The sequence below is a fragment of the Equus caballus genome, chromosome 6 (assembly GCF_041296265.1).
Source record: "Equus caballus isolate H_3958 breed thoroughbred chromosome 6, TB-T2T, whole genome shotgun sequence".
In the NCBI taxonomy this organism is placed as follows: Eukaryota; Metazoa; Chordata; class Mammalia; order Perissodactyla; family Equidae; genus Equus; species Equus caballus.
The window spans coordinates 97,022,028-97,043,587 of record NC_091689.1 but is presented as its reverse complement, the minus strand read 5'-3'; the positions used below and the strand labels follow the sequence as shown (position 1 = coordinate 97,043,587).

Sequence of the window (21,560 nt, the reverse complement as noted above, 5' to 3'; positions counted from 1 at the left end):
GGGCTGGACTGCAACTGTGTACTCAGCCTCGGAGTGGGGTACCCTCCTCCTCTCCCCACGTAGCTTCTCGGGCAGGGCTAGAAAGCCTTATTTTCCCAACCCTGAGCCATCCCTGCTACAACCTGTAAACGGTAGATGACAATGTGGCTGATCTGACAGCCAACAACAGGGTTACGTGACACTCGTCGTGAAATAGTAAAATCGGGCATTTAGATTCTCTCACAGGAGAGACAAAGAAAATAAAAAGAAATGAAAGAAAATAAAACCAGAACAACCTTGCTTTCTTTGTTAATTATATGAGTAATAATTGCTGACTCCCCTTAAAACTCTGTGGGACGAGATGTGTACCAAGGACTTAAAATATCACAGTGGCTTCATCTAAGGCCGACGGTCCCCGAGGAAAGGTTACTGCCCTCCAGAAATTCGCATGAGTGTTTGAGGACATTTAACCTCCGGGCTGATGTAGGAGGAGTCTGGATGCGTAGATGGCTTATTTTGCGTGATGCCGCCATGTGTACGTTCATAGGAAGAAGAGTAGAGTGGACACTCGTGGAAATGGGCGGAGGATTTCTCTAGGAAATTGGCGGCTTTGTGTTTGATGTGGTGATGTACTTGCCCATTAGTGTCATGAGAGCCTCCTCTGTCCCAAACGTCAGCTGACAGGTCTTGGTCTGTCCTTCATGTACAGCAACCGGGACATTACACTCCCGGAGCCTGACCCCCGATGATGACGTTTTTCAATACCTCGCTCACACCTACGCTTCGAAAAATGCCAACATGAAGAAAGGAGATCACTGTAAAAACAAAATGAACTTTCCTAACGGGATTACAAATGGATACTCTTGGTATCCACTCAAAGGTGAGTTTCTCTTCATGCTACCGTTCTCCTGTTGCTGTCACCCAGAGGTGCTGGCTGGTTTTCGTTGACCCTGGCAGTTGTCAGAATGCGTTAGGCACGGTGCAGTCCCTTCCAGCATCTCTGTCGGCTAACACCACAAGAGCAGTGGAGGTGACTGACGGTTTGAGAGATGCTCAGACACGTCCCTCTCTGCCACGCCTCCTTCATCCGTTCAGATGCTCCTTCAGCATTTACCTGCTACGCGCCAGGAACAGTGCCAGGAAAGATGAACAGGACACAGGTCTTCCCCTCCAGTTTAATAGGGAAGAGCGACATGGAAAGAAATCATTGTAGTGGCAGTGTAATTAGAAGAAAAACAGAGATTTAGAACAGGTACAGTGTACCACAAGGGTATACAGCCAAAATGCAATAGGGAGTAGTGAAGACCTTGGAGAAATGTACTGTTTATGTCTCATCCGATGGGGACAGCTGCTAGTTAGAGCCAGTTAATTATTGCCATGTGGCAGTGCAATCCCAATACTGCTACATCTTCCTGTTTGTAAAACAAGCTGGATTTGTCTGTGAAGTTTCATGATTTTCAAGCCACTTTGCAGGCTGAACAAAAGAACTCTTCAGGCTGATTCAGCGCGAGGGGGCCCCCAGTTTTCCCCCCTTGCAACAGGATGGCCAGGTGAAAGAGTGGGGGAGGAGACTGGCTGTGGGAACATGGGAGGGAGATGTTCTTCTCAGGAGGAAAGATATGAGCAGAACCCCAGGGGTGTCAGAACTCATCCTAGTCTGGGAGCCAAGAGATAATAGGAGGGACCTAGGATGGAGGGGCGAGCGGGGAGACGGTTTCCATTGCCTCAGTGGAAGTGCCCCCTCGAGCCTGGCCAGCCTGCCCCTACCAGCGGCAAGCTGCAGGCCGCCCCTCTGCATCCAGGCCCTCCCCCAGTTGCCTCTTTGACAGCACAGGCTGTTGGGTATTCTTGCACAAGCTGATACATTCATGTCTGGGTGGCTCTCTGCCAGCTTTCTAGGTAATATAAACAAACAGAGACCATGACTGATAGGCAGCAGGGCCAGCTGGACACCACAGCATCCCAAACCTCTCTTTGCTGTCCAAGATGCAGCCTCCCTACCCCACGCCAGGCCTCCAGCCAGCCCCTGCTCGTCACTCTGCCTGGGGAGGAAAGGACCCCTCCTGCCCTATGGCAGAGCTGTCCTCCGTGTGCACTGTCTGTAACTTTCCAGACAGATCCAGATGTGTGGGAAATTAGCGAGGAACCTAATTTTGCTGTCGGGCATTGTTCCCAAGTGTACCTGTGTGTAGGCTGTGTATCCTTCTGAGAAAAAATGCGGGCCAGGCCAGCGATTTGAGGAGCTGAGGACAAAGCGTCTGGCTCAGCCTGGAGGTCACACAGCCAGGCCTGACGGCCTCATCCAGAGCCACACATGCTCTCCATGCCTGGCAGCCTCGGCCCGCAGCCTTGCACAGCGGCCATGCCGTTTAATTCTTTCCACGTGGGACACAGCCATCCAGCCAAGGGCTTTTTTTCCATGTTGTTTCTCTCTTCCTTTTTCCCCTCTTCTATTTCTTAGTGAAAACTAGGTCAGAGAGAAAGACAAAACTTATAAGTAAAGGAAATAAAAGGATGGAGAAGTTCTTCCTGGCTGAAATCTGGACCTACAAAATATTTAAATAGTATTTTGATATAATATTTTGACTATTTTCTTAGCATAAGATTTTTCTCTCCTTCAGTACTTCCCAAATACCCTAATGGAATTGAGAATATGCATCTTATTGGGCAGGTAATCAAGTATAACAAATTAAAATCTGGCAAAAACTACCGCCTTCAAAGTGTATATTTCATCAAATCCAAGATGCCATTGATTGTAAAGTACACTGTACTGCCAAGAAAGAAAAACTATTTCCAGCCAAACCAATGACACAATGAAGTTTTTCAGCCATCAAATTTAAGACAACCCCAATTCAGAGATTTTAAAATATGAAAAGTTTTGCATCTTAGAAAATACGAAGTGTGATTATAACCCTTTGAAATCCTGTCTCCGGAGGTGAGGTCTGCAGAGTGGGCTTGGGCAGCGGCCACTCCGTCCCGAGTCAGCCCAGTGCCCCCCTCCGTCCTCAGAAGCGGCCCCGTGTAACGGGTGAGAGCTCGGGACCCACGCCCCGCCGCGCACAGGCTGGAGTCCTGGGCACGGGGCTCCCCATCTGTGATTAAGGCTCCTCACCTGGAAATACAGGGAATGACTACTGTGAAGATGGAAGTGTTGATACGGAGCCCCTCAAACAGTACCCGGCAACAGGAACACTCGGTCAACGGCCATTATTATCCTTCAAATTAACGTACTTAGCCTTACGTAATAGATGTATTTATACATGGTTTGTGGAAATATTTTTAAAGAAATCTCATTCCATATCTGTTTAAAATGTAATTTGGGGAAGAAATGTAATTTGAAGATTCTTTTTTGTAATGTATGGTTTAAAAAAATGACCCTTCCCCATCCCCCTTAATTTTGATGCACAATTGAACTTGAGTCTGCTCCGGTCCAGCTACCCAGGTAGGAATACTCTGGAGGGCCTGGTCAAGCCTGGGAAGGAAATGTCGAGCCCTGCCTTTACATGCTAATATGGCAAACTCATTTCTTCCTGTTAATATGCACTTTCCTTGCATCTGTCTGATTTGCTTGTCTCCAAGGTACGGGATATTGGGTACATTCCAATTTTAGACCTTAAAAAAAGTTAAATATGCTTGTGTTTTAGGTGGAATGCAAGATTACAACTACATCTGGGCCCAGTGTTTTGAAATTACACTGGAGCTGTCATGCTGTAAATATCCTCCCGAGGAGAAGCTTCCATTCTTCTGGAATTTTAACAAAGCCTCGCTGATTGAATATATAAAACAGGTGCACCTAGGTTTGTAAGATTTCTCATTAATTCCTGTCGACACAAAATATAGCATCTGGCAAAACCTTTGGGTTGAGAAAACGCAAGCCCCTATTATGTTTTCTAGCTTGTAGCCTCATTTTCAGCACCAGAACCAATAGTTAAGAATTCTGTCTGCATGAATGCCTGCAGTGTGTGGGAAATGCGGCTCCTATCAGAGGAAGTGAGACGTATGTTACCTTAATGCAGGCTGTAAAATCCAGAACACTTCTGATTTTACATGTTGAATGACCCGGAAATCTGGCAAAAGAGCAGGAAAACAGGTTGTTACTCTGTTGCATCATCACCCATTTAGAAAAAGCCAAGTTTGCTCGTCACTCGCCACACGCTGTCAAGACCCAGAGAACACTGGACGTGGATTTTACATTTTTTCTGGAACTGAGGGGGTGACCTAGCGGCATTAGCTTCAACCTGTCCCAGCCCTCAACTCTGCCAAATGACCTGGCAGTGGAAATCTCCCCAGCCGGTCTTTTGACGGCTGGCTGGCCTTTCTCACGATGGACAGACTAAATGTGGCAGAGCATAGTTCTCAGACATGTGTGGTGGACCCACCAGGAGGGTTTTTTAAACACATGTGGCCATGCCCCATCTGTGTGTCCCTGCGTGAGTGGGTCTCAAATGGTGAACATCTGCCCAGGGGATGCTGATGCTGCTGGTCCAGGGACCACACTTGAGAACCACTGCACTAGAGAAACACACTGCTTGTGATGAGGATGGAGTCAGGCACAGTCCAAGTTTATTGAACCGGTCTGGGCCTCTTCGGGCAGGGTGTGGACAGCTCTTCTGTTTTGCCAGAGTTAAAGATATTTTTCTCTGTTAAAATGACTTGAGGGAAGAAACATATCAGGAAGTGGCACAGTAGTCGTGCTACCACATCAAGCCAAAGTGGAGGGTGTTTGTGTTGAAGAGGTTTACATCATGGGTCTGCTGCACAATTGCATAATTCCTGGAATTTTCTGCATGCTTCACACCAAAGCTTTCCACCTGCTAAAAAGAGATGGAGGGAGCTGAGAGAGGGAAAAGTCAGAAGCACAGGGGTCCAGGGCTGAGTACAAGGACAATTAGGGGCTTCCCTTGGCCACCCCTCCCCCTCCATACCCACGTCCCCAACCCCCAGTGCCCCCGACCCTGAACACGAGATTATTAGTGAGCTCACAGGGTTGTGTTGAACCAGTTGGTTGCATGAGCTTGAGAAGGTTTTTAATAATCCAGAGCCTTAGCTTCTGCACCTGTAAAACTGTGGTGGTGACGCTGCCTGCCTCGTGGAGTTGATGTGTGGATCCGTGAGAAAGCGCACATTAGGCACTGAGCATAGAGCCTGAAATATACTCACTGCTCAGTAAATATTTGCTCCTGTTATTAGCAACAGGACCCCAACAATCGAGTCCCTGCTTCCAAGCAACCTTGTGATTATAATTTTGTTTCCCAGGCAGTTTGCCCAACCATGTGACAGAACTATTGATTTCCTTGCATAGATAAGTATCTTATTGTAAATGAAGACGTGGGCATTTCTGAGTTGTGTTTCAGATTTCATGGAATCCACCCATGGCACTCTTGCAGTACAGCTGCAGACTGGGTGAACAACTTGGGAAGGAAGGAATGGGTTCAGACTGTCATCTATGCGCTCTCGTTTTGATCATATGTGCTACAAATGGAATATTCAGCAACAAACCAATTTAAGCTGTAAATCACATTTAAACTGACTGTATTTTAAGTTACATCAGAAACAAGTTTACTGAGTCCCAGGTCAAGATGATGATGTAGGAGGATCCTGAACTCGCCTCCTCCTGTGGACACTCCATGTCTACAGCTACATAGGGAAGAATTTCCTCTGAAAGAAACCCAAAAACTACCTGAGCAACTCCTACACCTTAGGCAAATGAGAAAAAACTCATCAAAATAGGTAGGAGAGGCCAAGACACAGTCTCACCATAAACTCCATCCCTGGCATGGTGCCCACCATCAGGAGGGGACTTACAACTCCACGCTTCTCCCTGAGGAGCAAAGGGTGTGCACCCCTCAGCTAGCACCCCAACTGTGAAGACCTACACCCAAGACGAGCCCCCAAAACATCTAGCTTTGAAAGCCACGGGGTTTACATCCATGAGACCCGCAGGCTGCAGCAAACTGAGAACCGCTTGTGCCCACGGTCTCACCTGGCTACCACCAGCAAGGCAGCCAACTGAAAAGTGACCCGTCTTCCTGTGAAAAAGGCCTATTCCCATGTCTTCATAGTGGTGGCCTGAGGGGTAGGCTTTTAATTAAACACACATCGAGGGACCAACTACAATGCTCTTAAGACAAGGGAGGGTGGCAGGTGCCATCTTCACGCTCTCCCTCTGCTCCACCCCAGGTCCCCAGTGTCTCCAAGAAAGGATCTTGTGTACACATCTCTTGATCACCTGGTACTGTTGGCCAGCAGGGCTTGTGTTCACAGGCAAACAAATAAATAGTTCTTAACTAGCTATCACCCCAGGGCTCAGTGCAGAGGGAACAGACAGAAAGTGCTCATCTCCCAGTCTTCCCCTGAAAGAGGTATATTGCATACCTTAATAGCTGCTGCCTGAGGGCCTGGCTTCCCATCAGCCTGAATCTAGATGTTGACTAAGATCCTCCCCTTTGGGACGGTGACAGGTCTTGGCACACCCTCAACTACTGGAAACCACTAAAAATAAAGCCGGCTGCTTGGCCAAGCACAAAGATATGAGAGGCAACCAAGAGATAGGAAAAGGTTGAAGGATAAGGTTCATCTCCTACACGAGTCCATGCCTTCAAGACGGGAGAGGAGGCTATTTTATCTAATGCATTAAAACCAATACAGTCAAAGAAAATGAAGAAACAGGAATATGTTCCAAACAAAAGAATAAAGTAAAACCTCAGAAAGACTTTAATGAAACAGAGGTAAGTGATTTACCTGATAAAGAGTTCAAAATAAAGGTCATAAAGATACTGAGTTCAGGAGAAGAATGCATGAACAAAATGAGAATTTCAACAGAGATAGAAACTGTAAGCCAGCACCAAATAGAAGCCACAGAGCTGAAGAATACAATAACTGAATTGAAAGATACACTACAGGGGCTCAACAGCAGACTAGATGAAGCAGAAGAAGGGATCAGTGAACTCAAAGACAGGGCAGTGGAACTCACCCAGTCAGAGCAGCAAAAAGAATGAAAAAGAATGAGATAGCTTAAGAGACTTATGAGACAGCATCAAGTGGACCAGTATTCACATTATAGGGTCCCATAAGGAGAAGAGAGAAAGAGGCAGAAATCTTATTTGAAGAATTAATGGCTGACAACTTCCCTAACCTGGGAAAGGAAAAAAACATCCAGATCCAGGAAGCCCAGAGAGTGCCAAACAAGATGAACCCAAAGAGACCCACACCAAGACACATTATAATGTAAGTGTTAAAAGTTAAAGACAAGGAGAGAATCTTAAAAGCAGAAAGAGAAAAACAACTACTTACATACAGGAAACTCCCATAAGACTATCAGCTGATTTTTCAGCAGAAACTTGGCAGGCCTGCAAGGAGTCGTGTAATATATTCAAAATGATGAAAGAAAAAAGTTCCAGCCAAGAATACTGGGAAAGTTGTCTTTCAGCATTGAAGCAGAGAGAGTTTTCCAGACAAGCAAAAGCTAAAGGAGTTCATTACCACTAACCCAGCCTTAGAAGAAATGTTAAAGGGACTTCTTTAAGCTTACATGAAAGGGCAATAATTAGGAAAACATAGGAAGGTATAAATCTCACTGGTAAAGGTATAATATATAGTAAAATTCATAATAATTAATGTTGTAAAGGTAGTGGATTAATCACTTATAAAGCTACTATGAAGGTTAAAAGATAAAAGAGTAGAAAAATAACTATTGGTACAATAATTTTTTAATGGGACAACAGATAAAAAGATATAAATTGTGACATCAAATCATAACACATGGGCAGGGAAGTAAAATTGTAGAGCTTTAGAATACATTCAAACTTAAGCTGTTATCAACATAAAATAGACTGTTATAAATATAAGTAGTTTTATGGAAGTCTCATGGTAACCACAAAGCAAAAACCTAGAGCAGGTTTTTACAAAAGAGAAAGAGAAAGGAATCTAAGCATACTACTATAGAAAATCATCAGATCACAAAGAAAGCAAGAAGAAAGGAACAGAGGAACTAGAAGACAGCCAGAAGACAATTACCAAAATGGCAACAAGTACATTACCTATCAATAATTACTTTAAATGTAAATGGACTAAATTCTCCAATCAAAAGACAGAGAGTGGCTGAATGGATTAAAAAACAAGGCCCTTCTATATGCTGCCTACAAGAGACTCACTTCAGATGTAAGGACAGACACAGACCAAAAGTGAAGGGTTGGAAAAATATATTCCATGCAAATGGAAACCAAAAGAAAACTGGGGTAGCTATACTTATGTCAGACAAAATAGACTTTAAGACAAACACTGTAAAAAAGATCATTATATAATGATAAAGGGGTCAATCCAACAAGAAGATATATTTTAAATATTTACACACCCAAAATAGGAGCACTTAAGCATATAAAGCAAATATTAACAGACCTAAAGGGAGAAATACACAGCAATGTAATAATAGGGGACTTCAATACTCCACTTTCATCAATGGATAGATCAGACAGAAAATCAGTAAGGAAACATGGCCTTAAATGATATATTAGACCAGATGGACTGAACAGACATATAGAGAACATTCCATCCAAAGAACAGAGTACACATTCTTCTCAAGCACACATGGACCATTCCCCAGGGTAAATCATATGGTAGGCTGCAAATCAAGTCTTAATAAATTTAAGATTGAAATCATCAAGCATCTTTTCTGACCACAATGGTATAAAACTAAAAATCACTTATAGGAAGAAAACTTGAAAAAACCCAAAAAAGTAGAAGTGAAAGAACATGCTACCAAACAACCAATGGATCAAAGAAAAAAATCAAAAAATACCTTGAAACAAATGAAAATGGAAACACTACATACCAAAACTTAGGGATACAGCAAAAGCAGTTCTGAGAGCAGAGTTCCAAGCAGTCCTATTATCCCAAGAGGTGCAGAGAAAGCATTTGGCAAATGTCAATATATATTTATGATTTAAAAAACTCTCAAAGTGGGAATAGAGGGAACATACCTCAACATAATAAAGGCCATATATGACAAGCCCACAGCTAACATCATACTCAGTGGCGAAAAACTGAAAGCTTTTTCTCTAAGATCAGGAACAAAATGAAGATCCCCACTCTCACCACTTTTATTAGTATTGGAAGTCCCAGCCAGAGCAATTAGGCAAGAAAAAGAAATAAAAGGCATACAAATCAGAAAGGAGGAAGTAAAACTATCACTATTTGCAGTTGAAATATTATATATAGAAAACCCTAAAGACTCCAACAAAAACTGTTAGAACTAATAAACAAATTTAGTAAAGTTGTAGGATACAAAATCAATATTAAAAAATCTTTTGCATTTCCGTACACTAATAACAAACTATTAGAAAGAAAAATTCAGAAAACAATCGCATTTACAGTTACATCAAAAAGAATAAAACATCAAAGTGGTGAAAGACCTGTACACTGAAAACTATAAGACACTGACGAAAGAAAGTGAACACAAATGAATGGAAAGTTATTTTGTGTTCATGAATTAGAAGAATTAATATTGTTAAAATGTTCATAGTACCCAAGGCAATCTACAGATTCAATGCAATCCCTGTCAAAATTCCCACAGTATTTTTCATGGAAATAGGACAAAAATCCTAAAATTTGTATGGAACCACAAAAAACCCTGAATAGCCAAAGCAATCTGAGAAAAAAGAACAAAGCTGGAGGTATCATGCTTCCTGACTTCAAACTATACTACAAAGCTATAGGAGTCAAAACAGTATGGTATTGGCATAAAAAAAGACACACAGATCAATGGAACAGAATAGAGAGCCCAGAAATAAACCCATGCATATATGGTCCATTAATTTAGGACAAGGGGCCAAGAATCTACAATGGGAAAAGGACAATCTCTTTAATAAATGAGTTGGGAAAGCTGGATAGCCACATGCAAAAGAATGAAACTGGACCACTCTCTTACACCACACACAAAAATTAACTCAAAATGGATTAAAGACTTGAATGTAAAACCTGAAACCATAATATTCCTGGAAGAAAACATAGGCGGTAAGCTCCCTGACTTCAGTCGTGGTAATGATTTTTTGGATTTAACACCAAAAGCAAAGGCAATAAAAGCAAAAAAATCCCAAGTGGGACTACATCAAACTAAAAAGCCTCTGCAGCAGAGGAAATCAACAAAATGAAAAGGCAGCCCACCAATGAAAGAAAATATTTGCAAATCATATATCTGAAAAGGGATTAATATCCAAAATATATAAAGAACTCATACAACTCAACAACAAAAAACAATCCAATTAAAAAGTGGCTAGAGGATCTGATTAGACATTTTTCTAAAGAAGACATACAGATAGCCAACAGGTATGTGAAAAGATGCTCAACATCACTAATCATCAAGGAAATGCAAATCAAAACCACAATCAGTTATTACCTCACCCAGGACAGGATGGTTATTATCAAAAAGACAAGAATCAAGTGTTGGTGAGGACGTGGAGAAAAGGGAACCCTTGTGCACTACTGGTGAGAATGTAAATTGGTGCAGCCACTATGGAAAACAGTATGGAAGTTTCTCAAAAAGTCAAAAATAGAACCACCATATGATCTCGCAATTCTACTTCTGGGTACTTATCCAAAAGAAACAAAAACACTACCTTGAAAAGATATCTGCACCCCTGTGTTCATTGCAGCATTATCTGCAATAGCCAAGACATGGAAGCAACCTAAGTGCCCACTGATGGATAAATGAATAAAGAAAATGTGATACACACCCACAATGGAATACTATTCAGCCGTTAAAAAAAGAAGGAAATCCTGCCATTTGCAACAACATGGATGGACCTTGAGGGCATTTTGCTGAGTAAAATAAGTCAGATAGAGAGAGACAAACACTATATGATCTCACTTATATATGGAATCTAAAAGAAAAAAAACCTCATAAATACAGAGAACAGATTGGTGGTTACCAGAGGTGGGGGGTGGGGAGTGGGTAAAATGGATGAAGGTGGGCAAAAGGTACAAATTTCCAGTTATAAAATAAATAAATCCTGGGGATGTAATGTACTGCATGGTGACTATAGTTAACAATACTATACTGCATATTTGAAGTTTAAGTGAGTAAATCTTAAAAGTTTTCATCACAAGAAAAAATCTGTAAGTATGTTAATGATATATTGTGATCATTTCACAGTATATACATATATCAAATCATTATATTGTACATCTGAAACTAATACAATGTTATATGTCAGTTATCTCTCAATTTTTTAAAGAAGTTTACTTTCCCTTCTCAAACACTTTATTAACTTAGCTAATAAATATTGAGCATATTTTTATTAAATAATTACAAAAATCATTTTTCATATGCCATGAAACATGGTATTAACATTTAATTCTCTTTTTGTCTTGCAGGTGTAAAGGGTCAAGTTTTTGATCAGAATGGAAATCCATTACCCAATGCAATTGTAGAAGTCCAAGACAGAAAACATATCTGCCCCTATAGAACCAACAAATTTGGAGAATATTATCTCCTTCTCTTGCCTGGGTCCTATATAATAAATGTGAGTATACATCCTAGTTATTATTATTAAAGTATTAAAGAACTCACAATACTTACTCACCCAGTAGGAATCTAAATAAGTCTGGAAAGTCCCGAAGTAGATTCATGAGGACAGAAGGAAAGGACGTCAGACCTGCATTTGGCGGGAGTGGGAGAGGTTGGAATGATGGTAACAAACAAAAAAGTCAGGTTTTTTCCCAACTGGCAATTAATTTTTTTTTAATAGAAGCCAAATCCTATTTCTTGTGATACCTTTTTTTTTTTTTTTTAAAGATTTTATTTTTTCCTTTTTCTCCCCAAAGCCCCCCGGTACATAGTTGTGTATTCTTCGTTGTGGGTTCTTCTAGTTGTGGCATGTGGGACGCTGCCTCAGCGTGGTCTGATGAGCAGTGCCATGTCCGCGCCCAGGATTCGAACTAACGAAACACTGGGCCGCCTGCTGCAGAGCGCGCGAACTTAACCACTCGGCCACGGGGCCAGCCCCTTGTGATACCTTTTTTTAAAAAAAGGGGACAAACCTTATTAATAGTAATTAAACAAGAAGGTCGAAGTACTTCCAAGCTTCATGGAATACCATTTTAATGCCCAGTCCATGAAACATAATTTCTGCTATTAAAAAATAGATTGGGACACAAGTAAAACTTGATCCACAAATGCTACCATTCTATTAAGCAAGTGATAGACATATTTTGCAGCCCTTTCATAAGCAAATGATGGTGAGTTTTCCAATCGTGCGTGTAAAATTCCAGGTAAGCTGTGTGTTTCTGAGTCATTCCTTCCTAGGAGGAGGCATGGACTGGTCTAGCCCGAGTAGATTTACGTCCATGAACTAAATGAATAAGTACCTGATTTAGTTGGGCAGATTGTGCCTCTCCTCTTTGATAGGATTTCTCTAAGAAACTCAAGACTCTTCTACTTTGCTTAAGTGGGTCTGATGCCAAGCACAGCGACTGTCTGTACAGAGCTACTCCTGGGAGAAGGTCATCATCATTCTGTAGTCAAAACTGGCTTCGTATTTCACTACTGCATCATTAGGACATAATAAAAGGCATGGTTTTCAGTGTATAAACTGGGATGCAGGGTCTCCCTGCTCACAGGTCACCCCCACAGCCTCCTCTCGAGACTCTCTCCTCCTCCTGAGAAGACGGAGAGAGTGGGAAAGACCTCAACTCAATGTGAATCTACCTAAAAAGACCCTTTATTTTCTTATTATTTACTGGGACATTCCTAATCTATTGAAAAAAAGGGTTTTCTTTGTAGTGAATCTAAGTTATTTTTATGCAACTCCATATAGGCCACACCTTTTATAAAGTTATGAATTGTTCATTTCCAAGTAGGTAGACTAACACAGTCCACGTTGGCTCTGGCTGCTAGTTCTAGGACAAGACTGGGAGACAAGACTCTGGAAGCTGAAATGAATGGCTGAAGACCAGTGAGTGGTTATGTAAACGTCATTCCCTCTCCCACATATGTAATAAAAGCATTTTTCAGTGCACGTGACCTATGGTTAGTTTAGCATTTGTCCCATTTTTCCTGATCATTTCCTCCACCAAAAAGACAAATCTAGCTGAAGATTCAGACTCATGAACAAAACCAGGTAAAATCCAAGCTTTTTAAGGAAGCAAGAAACTTGGACACTTAGATGAGCTGCAAGGAAAATGGAATAAATTGAGAAAAGAATATTAGGGACAGCCTGGGGCCGCAGCCCTCTCTTTACCTCTGCTCTCCATGAAATGAGAGGGCAGAATCGGTCTATTGCTTCCTTCTCCTGACTTGTCTCTCCAGAGAAGGGACCTGTCTTCATTTCACGTTGTAATTCTTAGCGACAACATCAACCGCTGTGGTCCATCCCAACAGGCACTGGCTAACTCCTTCAGCCAGCGGGCCTGAAGCGTTACTAGCCGTGAGGCCTGGCCGATGGTTACACGTCTCAGAGAGGCCGCACTGTGGTGTGGATATCGGTGTCTTCAGTGCTGGCAGCACCAAACATCTGCAGTCACTCAGATAATTGTTCCTTGTTTCCCCTCAGGTTACAGTCCCTGGACACAGTCCGCACCTCACAAAGGTGATTATTCCGGGAAAATCCCAGAACTTCAGTGCTCTTAAAATGGACATTTTACTTCCATTCAGAGGACAACTGGATTCTATCCCAGAATCAAATCCTTCATGCCCCATGACTCCTCTGTACAGTGACTTGCCAAGCCACTCGGCTGCAACAAAGCCCGGTCTGTTCTTGTTTTTGGTGACTCTTTTTCACCTGTTGTTCAAGTAAAGCAAAATCTGAGACTCAGCCGCCATTACCACCTGGCATCGGGGACTGCTCACTGCCCCTCTCACTCCTGGGGGACCTCGACCAGGTAACCGCCATGGTCCCTCCCTAAGGAGAGAAGCGGTTGTTTCCAAACCCTGCGACAAGAAGTGTGTGGCGGTGATGGTGAAGGGAAGACGCCTACCTGGCGAGCACTGCCCCCTTACACCTCACCTGGAAGTTGTCTCAGAGACTTGTAAGAAGTTAAACTTGAGAAGCAAAAAAGAAGTTCCTGCAAGAAAAAAAGGAGCTCCTTTTGTAGACAGGGAGCCAGATGAATATGGGCAATGAAGATGAACATTTATCGATCGCCTCCTACATGCAAGACCTTGCCACGAGTGCCACCTGTGAAGAGATGGTGCCATGTGTAATCAGTTCTCAGCACGGGGAGAAATGGTGATGGGCCGGGAATATTTGGTTTCACTAATAAGGAACAAAATAAGGAAATATGAGAGAAAACAGGTCAACCGTGTCTCAGTGGCCAAGAAGATACAGGCCTGACGGGATGACAAGGTTGTGTCTGCAGAGCCCCAAAGCAACAGGTCGGTTAAGTAAGTGTCCCCGCCTTTCTGCACCTGATGCCACAGTCCTGTAATGCTGACCACCCCAAGGCGTGACTCTCACCTCTGGCCTGAGCTGCAGACTCACGTCGACTGCCCGCTGGACCTATCACCCGGGTGTGACCCACAGGTACCTCAAACTCATCGTGTTGAAAATTGAACACACTTTTCTCCCTAGAGTGGCTGTTCCTCCCATCTTCTGTCTCAATTCCTGGCCCCACCAAACTAGAAACCTGGGAGTCATCCTTGACACTTCCTCCTCCCTCTTCACCCGACAGATGCAGCCACTGAAGACGCATGCTCATTACGAATGTTGATCGACTCTCCCCTCTCTCCATGGCTACTGACACGGCCAAGTGCGGGCCGTCGTAGCTCGCCTCCACCACTGCAGCCGCTTGCCTGGTCTCTTGACCCCAGGTTCCTCCCCTTCAGATCCATCCTCCACGCAGCACTGGGGAAGGGGGTCTATTTAGAACAAAAATCAACAACCAACTGCTTGTAGTTGCCACGCTCACACCGTGGGTCTGGATCCCTTGTCTGGAATGCCCTCTGACCAACCCCTCCAGGAAGCCTCTGCTGAGCATCACCCCGTTCCATTCCATTCCACCCTCCCAGTCCATCTGGGGACCCTTCCTCTTTGCTCCCCAAATTAAATGGGTCACCTCTGTTTTTGGATTTACATACTGTATTATGGTCTACATGTGTGATTTTCACTGGTAAAGGTGAGCTCTTTGAGACCTGGCTATGTTTAATTTGTTTGAAAAATTCGATCTTAGCTCCTGAGCCTTGCAGTCAGTAGGAACTGAATGAATGAATGAATGAACGGTTCCAGCAGCCTGCTCCCGTCTCTTCCAGAAACTGTACAAAGCTTTGAAAGTCATTTTATGAAACTAGGTCCTATGCTTTGGCAGTCTCCTGCTCACTGGTAACACTGACAGAGGACTGTTTGCATGTGTATCGAGAAATTAATTCAAATACCTGCTTTTACCGGACTGCGCATTTAATGTAAAGGTATTACATTACCTGTTAACAACACTACAAGCACCCTTTTTTATCAGGAAACAAAATTTTTACCATTAGTACTCAATTTGAAGCAACTGTTCTCCACTGGAATGAGAGTTAACCTTTCTTAAAACATTATATGTAAGAATTAAGGAGGGGCAGCATCAGACAGACGTAAGAGCAATTCTGGTGAGCAGGTTTCTGAGTGCTGTGTGTTGCTCATGGGAGGCGAGTTTCCTTGGCGCTTGCTTTAAACTGAAAGTTCCTAGGATCTGAACAGGAAACTGTGCTGGGCTCGTACCTGGTGGATGCTTGAGCAGCACAACGGAGGGGAGACACACGGGCATTCGGGAGCTACTCCTGTGCAAGCCTCTGCTACATGCACAGAGCCATACATGTTAACAGAAACAGAATTTGTAGACTTTTAATCACATCTTTTAAATTTGGTAATAACCTGAATACTTTGATCATTTTTATTTAAATAACCAGTAATTTATTATATACTTGAAAGTGAATATTAATATAATATTGCAGAAAGTGATTTTGGTATAATACATATAGAACTATATAAAACTACTTGATTTATCAAAGCCTCATCAATTTTCCAATCAGGCGTTCTGAGTTCTAACTTTTCCTTTTCCAAGAAAGCAATTTTTGAAGGGACATGAACCAAAATCTGAATTGGTTCATGAGCCTTAATGTAAATTCCTTAAGGAAATAATGTTTTTAAAATCAGAAATTTTACCTGAAGCAAACCTAAAATCATTTAGAGACAAGCAAAACAATTAGAATAATCTCCAAACCAAACGTAAGGCAAACCTGAATTTAATTCAGAGCAGGTTTGGGGTACCTATTTTGTGGTGATGGCCCTGTGCTCACAGGTCCAGTTAGTGGCCAGGGTTTAGTATGTAGAACCCCAGCTCCACCCCCACGCATCGAGTGAGGCGTCAGAGGGGAGAAACCAACGTGGAGCTCTGACCGTAGTCCGCTCAGACCTCAGTGCCCCTGCATAACGCCTCTCCTACCGTCCGCACCCTTCCAGGCTGGGCCTGTGGGCCTCGCGTTCCAGGCTCAGGTGTAATTCCTTTTGTGGAGACGCCAACCCAGCAAAGGTCTTCAAGATGGGAGAGAAGACGACGGCATGTGGGGTAAAAGGATAAGTAGGAGGCAGGAGCCCTGGGTTCAGACCCCTACTTCCAGTTCCCTGACTTGTGAAATGAAGCCCTCTCCACTGTGGCTCTGGACGCTGCAGTGTCAGATGCCACACTTCGCCGCCGTTTTTGGTGCTTGCCCAGGTGGAGGAAGGACAATTAACACTCAGGTGGCATAAGTCTTTTGAAGGCAGTATAACATAACTTATTAAAGACCAAATTTTTTGCCTCAGATATAAACAGAATTTGCCTGAAAAACATTTGTTAGCTAGAATGATCACTGCATAATATTTAAGCAAATTTTCATGAAGTAACACAGCTTTTTTCATGTACCTACTCAAGTGATGATAAATGTTAACATGAATGCATCTAAATGGGGGGAGTGTTTTAGAGAAACCTTGAGCAGGTAAGTGCCTGTTGATTTCGCTGCTTACTGTGTCACCTTCAGACTTGCGCTGTTGGATACGTCAGAAACGTCAGTATAGGAAGTTAGCTCTACCTTTAGAAACTACTTATATCTGACATTGGATTGGAAATAGCTTTTCCTAGGGAATCCAGAAAAATGAGCGTAGCATACCGTCTCCTTGCAACAGGAGAAGCTGCTGACGGAGAAGCATGGTTCTTACTCTACACGGTGACGATACAGTTGATGTCTGTTTTATGACAGGTCCTTTCTATCTTCCTCATGACTTTAGATGGAGGGAGGAGGAGAGAATGAGGATGGTTAAAGAGCAAAAAAAAAAAGGTCAAAGCACCTAACAGAGAAGTTTGGGAAAGGGGCTGACTTCTTCACGTCACCAAGCAGCAGGGACTGGACTGGGCGGGACTGCTCACAAACTGCCTGGTCAGACTTTAGCACAAGAACAACTCCACAGCCTCGCGGATGCTTCCAAGCTGATTTTACAAGTTTTCTCAGTGACTTTCTTTTGTACTACAATTAACTTAAAATGCACAAATTGTCTAAGACTGTAAAGTTTTATTGGGCAGGGGCCATGACTACCTCTGAATTCACTAAATTTACAATATTTCTGATTCTCAATAAAGAATTAATATTCATGTAAATAATGAATGCTGGATTTTTTGTGAGGAAGATTGTCACTGAGCTAACATCTGTGCCCATCTTCCTCTATTTTATGTGGGACGCCACCACAGCATGGCTTGATAAGGGAGCGGTGCTAGGTCCATGCCCAGGATCTGAACCTGCAAACCCCAGGCCACCAAAGCAGAGCACATGAACTTAACCACTACGCAACGGGGCCAGCCCAGAATGCTGTTTCTCTCCATAACATTCCCTTGAAAAGAAGTACTTTTGCAAGTACAACAAAGTCCATAGACTAGAGAGGACTGATTACCACCAAATAAAGCCCGAGAAAGAACAAATGTAATGACCTTTTATGAGGCAATAATATTATAATAACTCTTCCAAGCCCAGATAGTCCTTCCAGAACAGTTTTTATGGTATCAACCCATCCTAATATGCATGTTATATTCCAAGTTAATTTGTACATGGAGCAGACGATGGATGAAATGTGCGCCTTCTGGTAAAAAGAAAAACAAAACAAACTTTGGAACATTCGCAATGCACATTACTGTAGTAAAGGATCTAAAAAACCATGCAAGAAAGAAATGGATTTCCCAAACAGTTAGCCAAGGAACCATTTTCTTAAATAATTTAGCCTAGTACCATTCCTTTGAACTTACATTCCTAGATTTCCAAACACATTTTTGGAAATGCTGATATAGGGAGAAATTTTTTGTCCTGAATAATAAATGTTATTGATTTCAAAGTGCCTTTGAAACACAGAGCATAGTTATAAACAGAGAATCTGCCTGCTGTGGGAACTGGAAAAGTGACAGCCCTCACGCTCACCCACACAGCCCTGATAATGTAGAGTTTCCAATAGGACAGAGGTCAGGCTCAAGGGTACGTCCAGCCTCTGAACCACACTAAAGAAGCAACAGAAATGAGAAAGGCTGCGGAGGAAATGGCTAGCCTACAGGTACCAACTTCTAAAAAGTGATAAATATTGCAATTTGGAAAATAAACTGGGAACAGTTTTTCTGTTTTCAAAAGAAAACTTATTATATAGGAACCCCTTGGTGTATTTTAGCCAGACATCAATATTTAACGTGCAGCTCCTTAGAGCATCCATTACTCCCCACCTGCCACCCCTAAAAGCAAGGCATGATTTTTAAATGAACGAAATTTTACTTTTTTTTTTTTTTGAGGAAGATTAGCCCTGAGCTAACATCCGCCGCCAATTCTCCTCTTTTTGCTGAGGAAGACTGGCCCTGAGCTAAGATCCGTGCCCATCTTCCTCTACTTTATATGTGGGATGCCTGCCACAGCATGGCGTGACATGCGGTGCATGGGTCCACGCCCGGGATCCAGGCTGGCGATCCCTGGGCTGCTGAAGGGGACTGTGCGAACTTAGCTGCTGCGCCACTGGGCCGGCCCCTGAATGAATGAAATTTTAAAATATTAGGCATACGAAAAACAAGTGAACGAAAGAAAGCATAAACAAGTAATCAGCCTATTTTGGGAGAATAGAATGTTTTAGTTTCTCCTGCTTCATTTTTGAAATTTTCTACTTACTAATTTTATAACGAAAGAAAAGCAACTGATTTAAAGAACGGAACCACAAGTTTTAGAAGCCCCAGTTTACACAAGTAACTGCTACACCTATTCTTACATATTCATGAAACATTTCCAGAGTTTATACTTAACTAACAGTTGACTAACTTAGGTCAAAGTTAATAACACTTTCCTCCTAATTGAGCAAGGACATCTGTGCTTCAAACACTTACGCGTAGTATTTTTCTTCAGTGCTCATCTCACGAGGCTCTGAGGGATGAGCCGTGAAGGATTTCAGGACTGAAATGGGAAGTCTGTGTTTTCTCTAAAAACTGAGACCAGAACTCCTGCCACTTCTTTGCTGTCTAGCCCGGCGACCTCTCCTCCGCGGTTCAGCGTCCCCCTACATTAGTGGGTGCCGTGGAGAACTCCCGATGTGGTGCTGCCTTGGGTTAAAACGGTGCTTAACTAAAGAGATCTGGTCTTCTGACATGCCTCTTTAAAAAGAAACAAAATAAATGATGGTGAGAAAAGTATTTTTTTATACAGAGGGAAGCTTTGTTTTTTAAGGAAGCTTTCCCAGTTCTGTTACATTTCTGACACCCCATCAACTTTTAAAGACCGTTGTTTCCTTAGAATGTTTCTCTTCTGCCATTTAAGGAATTTATTGCATGGACGATATTTTCTCAGGTGTTTTTAAACTGTCTTTTCCTCTTGTAGAGAAGACGCACAGCTGCTTTCCTTCAATCCACAGCCTTTTCCAAAAGCCGGCTGTGCCCACAGTGTGTTCTGTCAGGCACCCGGGGAAGGAGATACAAAAGGAGAGAAGATACACAGCGACATGTCAGGGAACATAAGGGGACAGTATCTCAGGGCTGGGGCCCTGTGGAACCAGAGACAGGGTTAATGAAGGCCACCTCAGCTGGGTGTTGGAAGTGGTGATGGCCGTTGAATGGAGGCAGGCGGAGTATTATTCAACAACTGCCAGTGTTAGAAGTTCTGCTAGCCGCCAGACCCCATCTGAGACTCCAGCCACCTCCTGTCTCTGCTTCTATCATGGAGCAAGGAAGTTCCAGATCTGCTCTTTGAAGTTAGCCCTTCCCACTCCACCAGGATGAACATGAAAAGGAGTCATGGGAGAGGGGAGGCAAGAAAAGGTAAAAAGGGTAAGAAGAGAATGGTGAGAAGAAAGCACCCATTTCAGAGAGAGCTCTGAAGTCCAAAACGGTCAGGCAGAACATTTGAGCTAATATCCAACAAGCAATAGAATTATTGAAGGTTTTTTTCAATATTTACATCAGGGGAGCGACATGAAGATATCTATAAAATAATCTACAAATGCACCAAAACTGGGGGACACCAAAGGCAGTGAAGCCCATTTCGGCAGATGTACCATGATCTTGGAGAGGGGGTAATCCAGGGTATGGCCTGGGAAGGTGTGAACCAAACACACACGCACGAAAGTGCTAAAATTTAACCAAGACAAAAAATGAAATTCACATAACATGACAGTAACGTGAAAAATAGGAAGAGTTGAAACTTTGGAATCTGGAACGTGAATATTTTGGTAACTTACGTTGCCGGCAGAGCACGTACGCATGGTATTCTGGAGGCAGGTCCGGGGACTGAAACAAGGACCAGAGGAGGCCCAGCGCTTCAAAGGCGCCGTGGCCTTCAGGAGGTTTCCGGCGCTCCTGAAACAATCAGTTAGGGTTCTCTTATCCAGAGTACTAATATTCTAAGACGTCATCATCAGGGCGGCGGGAGCGGGTCCCTTTGTGTCCCCTCCAACTTCCAGTGAGGGGCACATCCCTAACCCAACCAGGGCCACGCTGCCGCCGCCGGGGGCGGGAGGGATGCGCACGTGGTACACAGAAGGCGGGGCTCGGAGAGGGGACCCGACAGCGGGGAGCGGGGAGCTGGGATCCTGACCCCCGACCCCGAGAAGCCGGCGGGCACCAGCAGGGGCGCCTGACGGTGGAGGTGGGGCACGCGATCGCCCCCGGCCCACCAGCTTCCCGCCCCGGGACCGGACGGCGGAGGGGGCCCGGGCCTCCCGGGGCGCAGGTGAGACGCAGAGCCCGCCTGCGGGGACCGGGGACCCGCGCTCCACCGGGCGGACGGCGAGACCCCAAACCGGCAGCGCTCCCCCGGGGCGGGTCCCCGACTCAAGGGCGCCCGCAGGGAGGAGCCAGCAAGCGCACGAAAGGCCGAATCGATGTTATTCCGGCAATATCTGAATGTCCCATTTCGGGGGCACTGTTGTCCGTGCCATCGAGTCCATTCTGCCTCCCGGCGACCGTGGGCACGCGCCTGTCAAATGTCACTCAGCACCTGGGGGCGCTCCCGGCTGCTGGTCGCTGCGCACGCGCTCCCATTTTCTGTTGCTTTTATTCCTGTAAACAGTCCATTTTACAATTTGTTAACACATTCAACATTTCTGAGTGCCTTCTAATGTGCTAGTGCT

The 21,560-nt window shown here is 43.8% G+C and overlaps 1 protein-coding gene and 2 long non-coding RNA genes across 6 annotated transcripts in view; 1 reads left to right on the top strand and 2 right to left on the bottom strand.

Moving 5' to 3' along the window:
• CPM (carboxypeptidase M) overlaps positions 1–15,100 on the top strand; it is a 62,919-nt gene extending 47,819 nt beyond the window's left edge. For both annotated transcript variants that reach the window (XM_001917056.5, XM_070271902.1), the window contains 4 exons: positions 689–859; positions 3,624–3,776; positions 11,350–11,498; positions 13,527–15,100. In XM_001917056.5, coding sequence (XP_001917091.2) covers positions 689–859; positions 3,624–3,776; positions 11,350–11,498; positions 13,527–13,769 — 716 coding nt within the window. In that variant the 3' untranslated portion in view covers positions 13,770–15,100. The remainder of the gene's footprint in view (positions 1–688; positions 860–3,623; positions 3,777–11,349; positions 11,499–13,526) is intronic.
• LOC138924857 (uncharacterized) lies at positions 281–20,945 on the bottom strand. 3 transcript variants are annotated; one of them, XR_011440184.1, is made up of 6 exons: positions 20,670–20,945; positions 19,327–19,590; positions 11,559–11,630; positions 3,986–4,046; positions 2,162–2,446; positions 1,143–1,554 (listed from the first exon to the last, which is right to left on the bottom strand). It is a non-coding gene; the product is annotated as an uncharacterized lncRNA (long non-coding RNA). The 3 variants fall into 3 exon arrangements; XR_011440183.1 differs by lacking the exon at positions 11,559–11,630 and having other exon boundaries at positions 281–1,554; positions 20,670–20,847; XR_011440182.1 differs by lacking the exon at positions 11,559–11,630 and having other exon boundaries at positions 281–1,874; positions 20,670–20,810.
• On the bottom strand, positions 4,526–5,071 carry LOC138924859 (uncharacterized). Its single transcript, XR_011440186.1, has 2 exons — positions 4,963–5,071; positions 4,526–4,793 (listed from the first exon to the last, which is right to left on the bottom strand). It is a non-coding gene; the product is annotated as an uncharacterized lncRNA (long non-coding RNA).
• Positions 20,946–21,560: the final 615 nt, after the last annotated feature.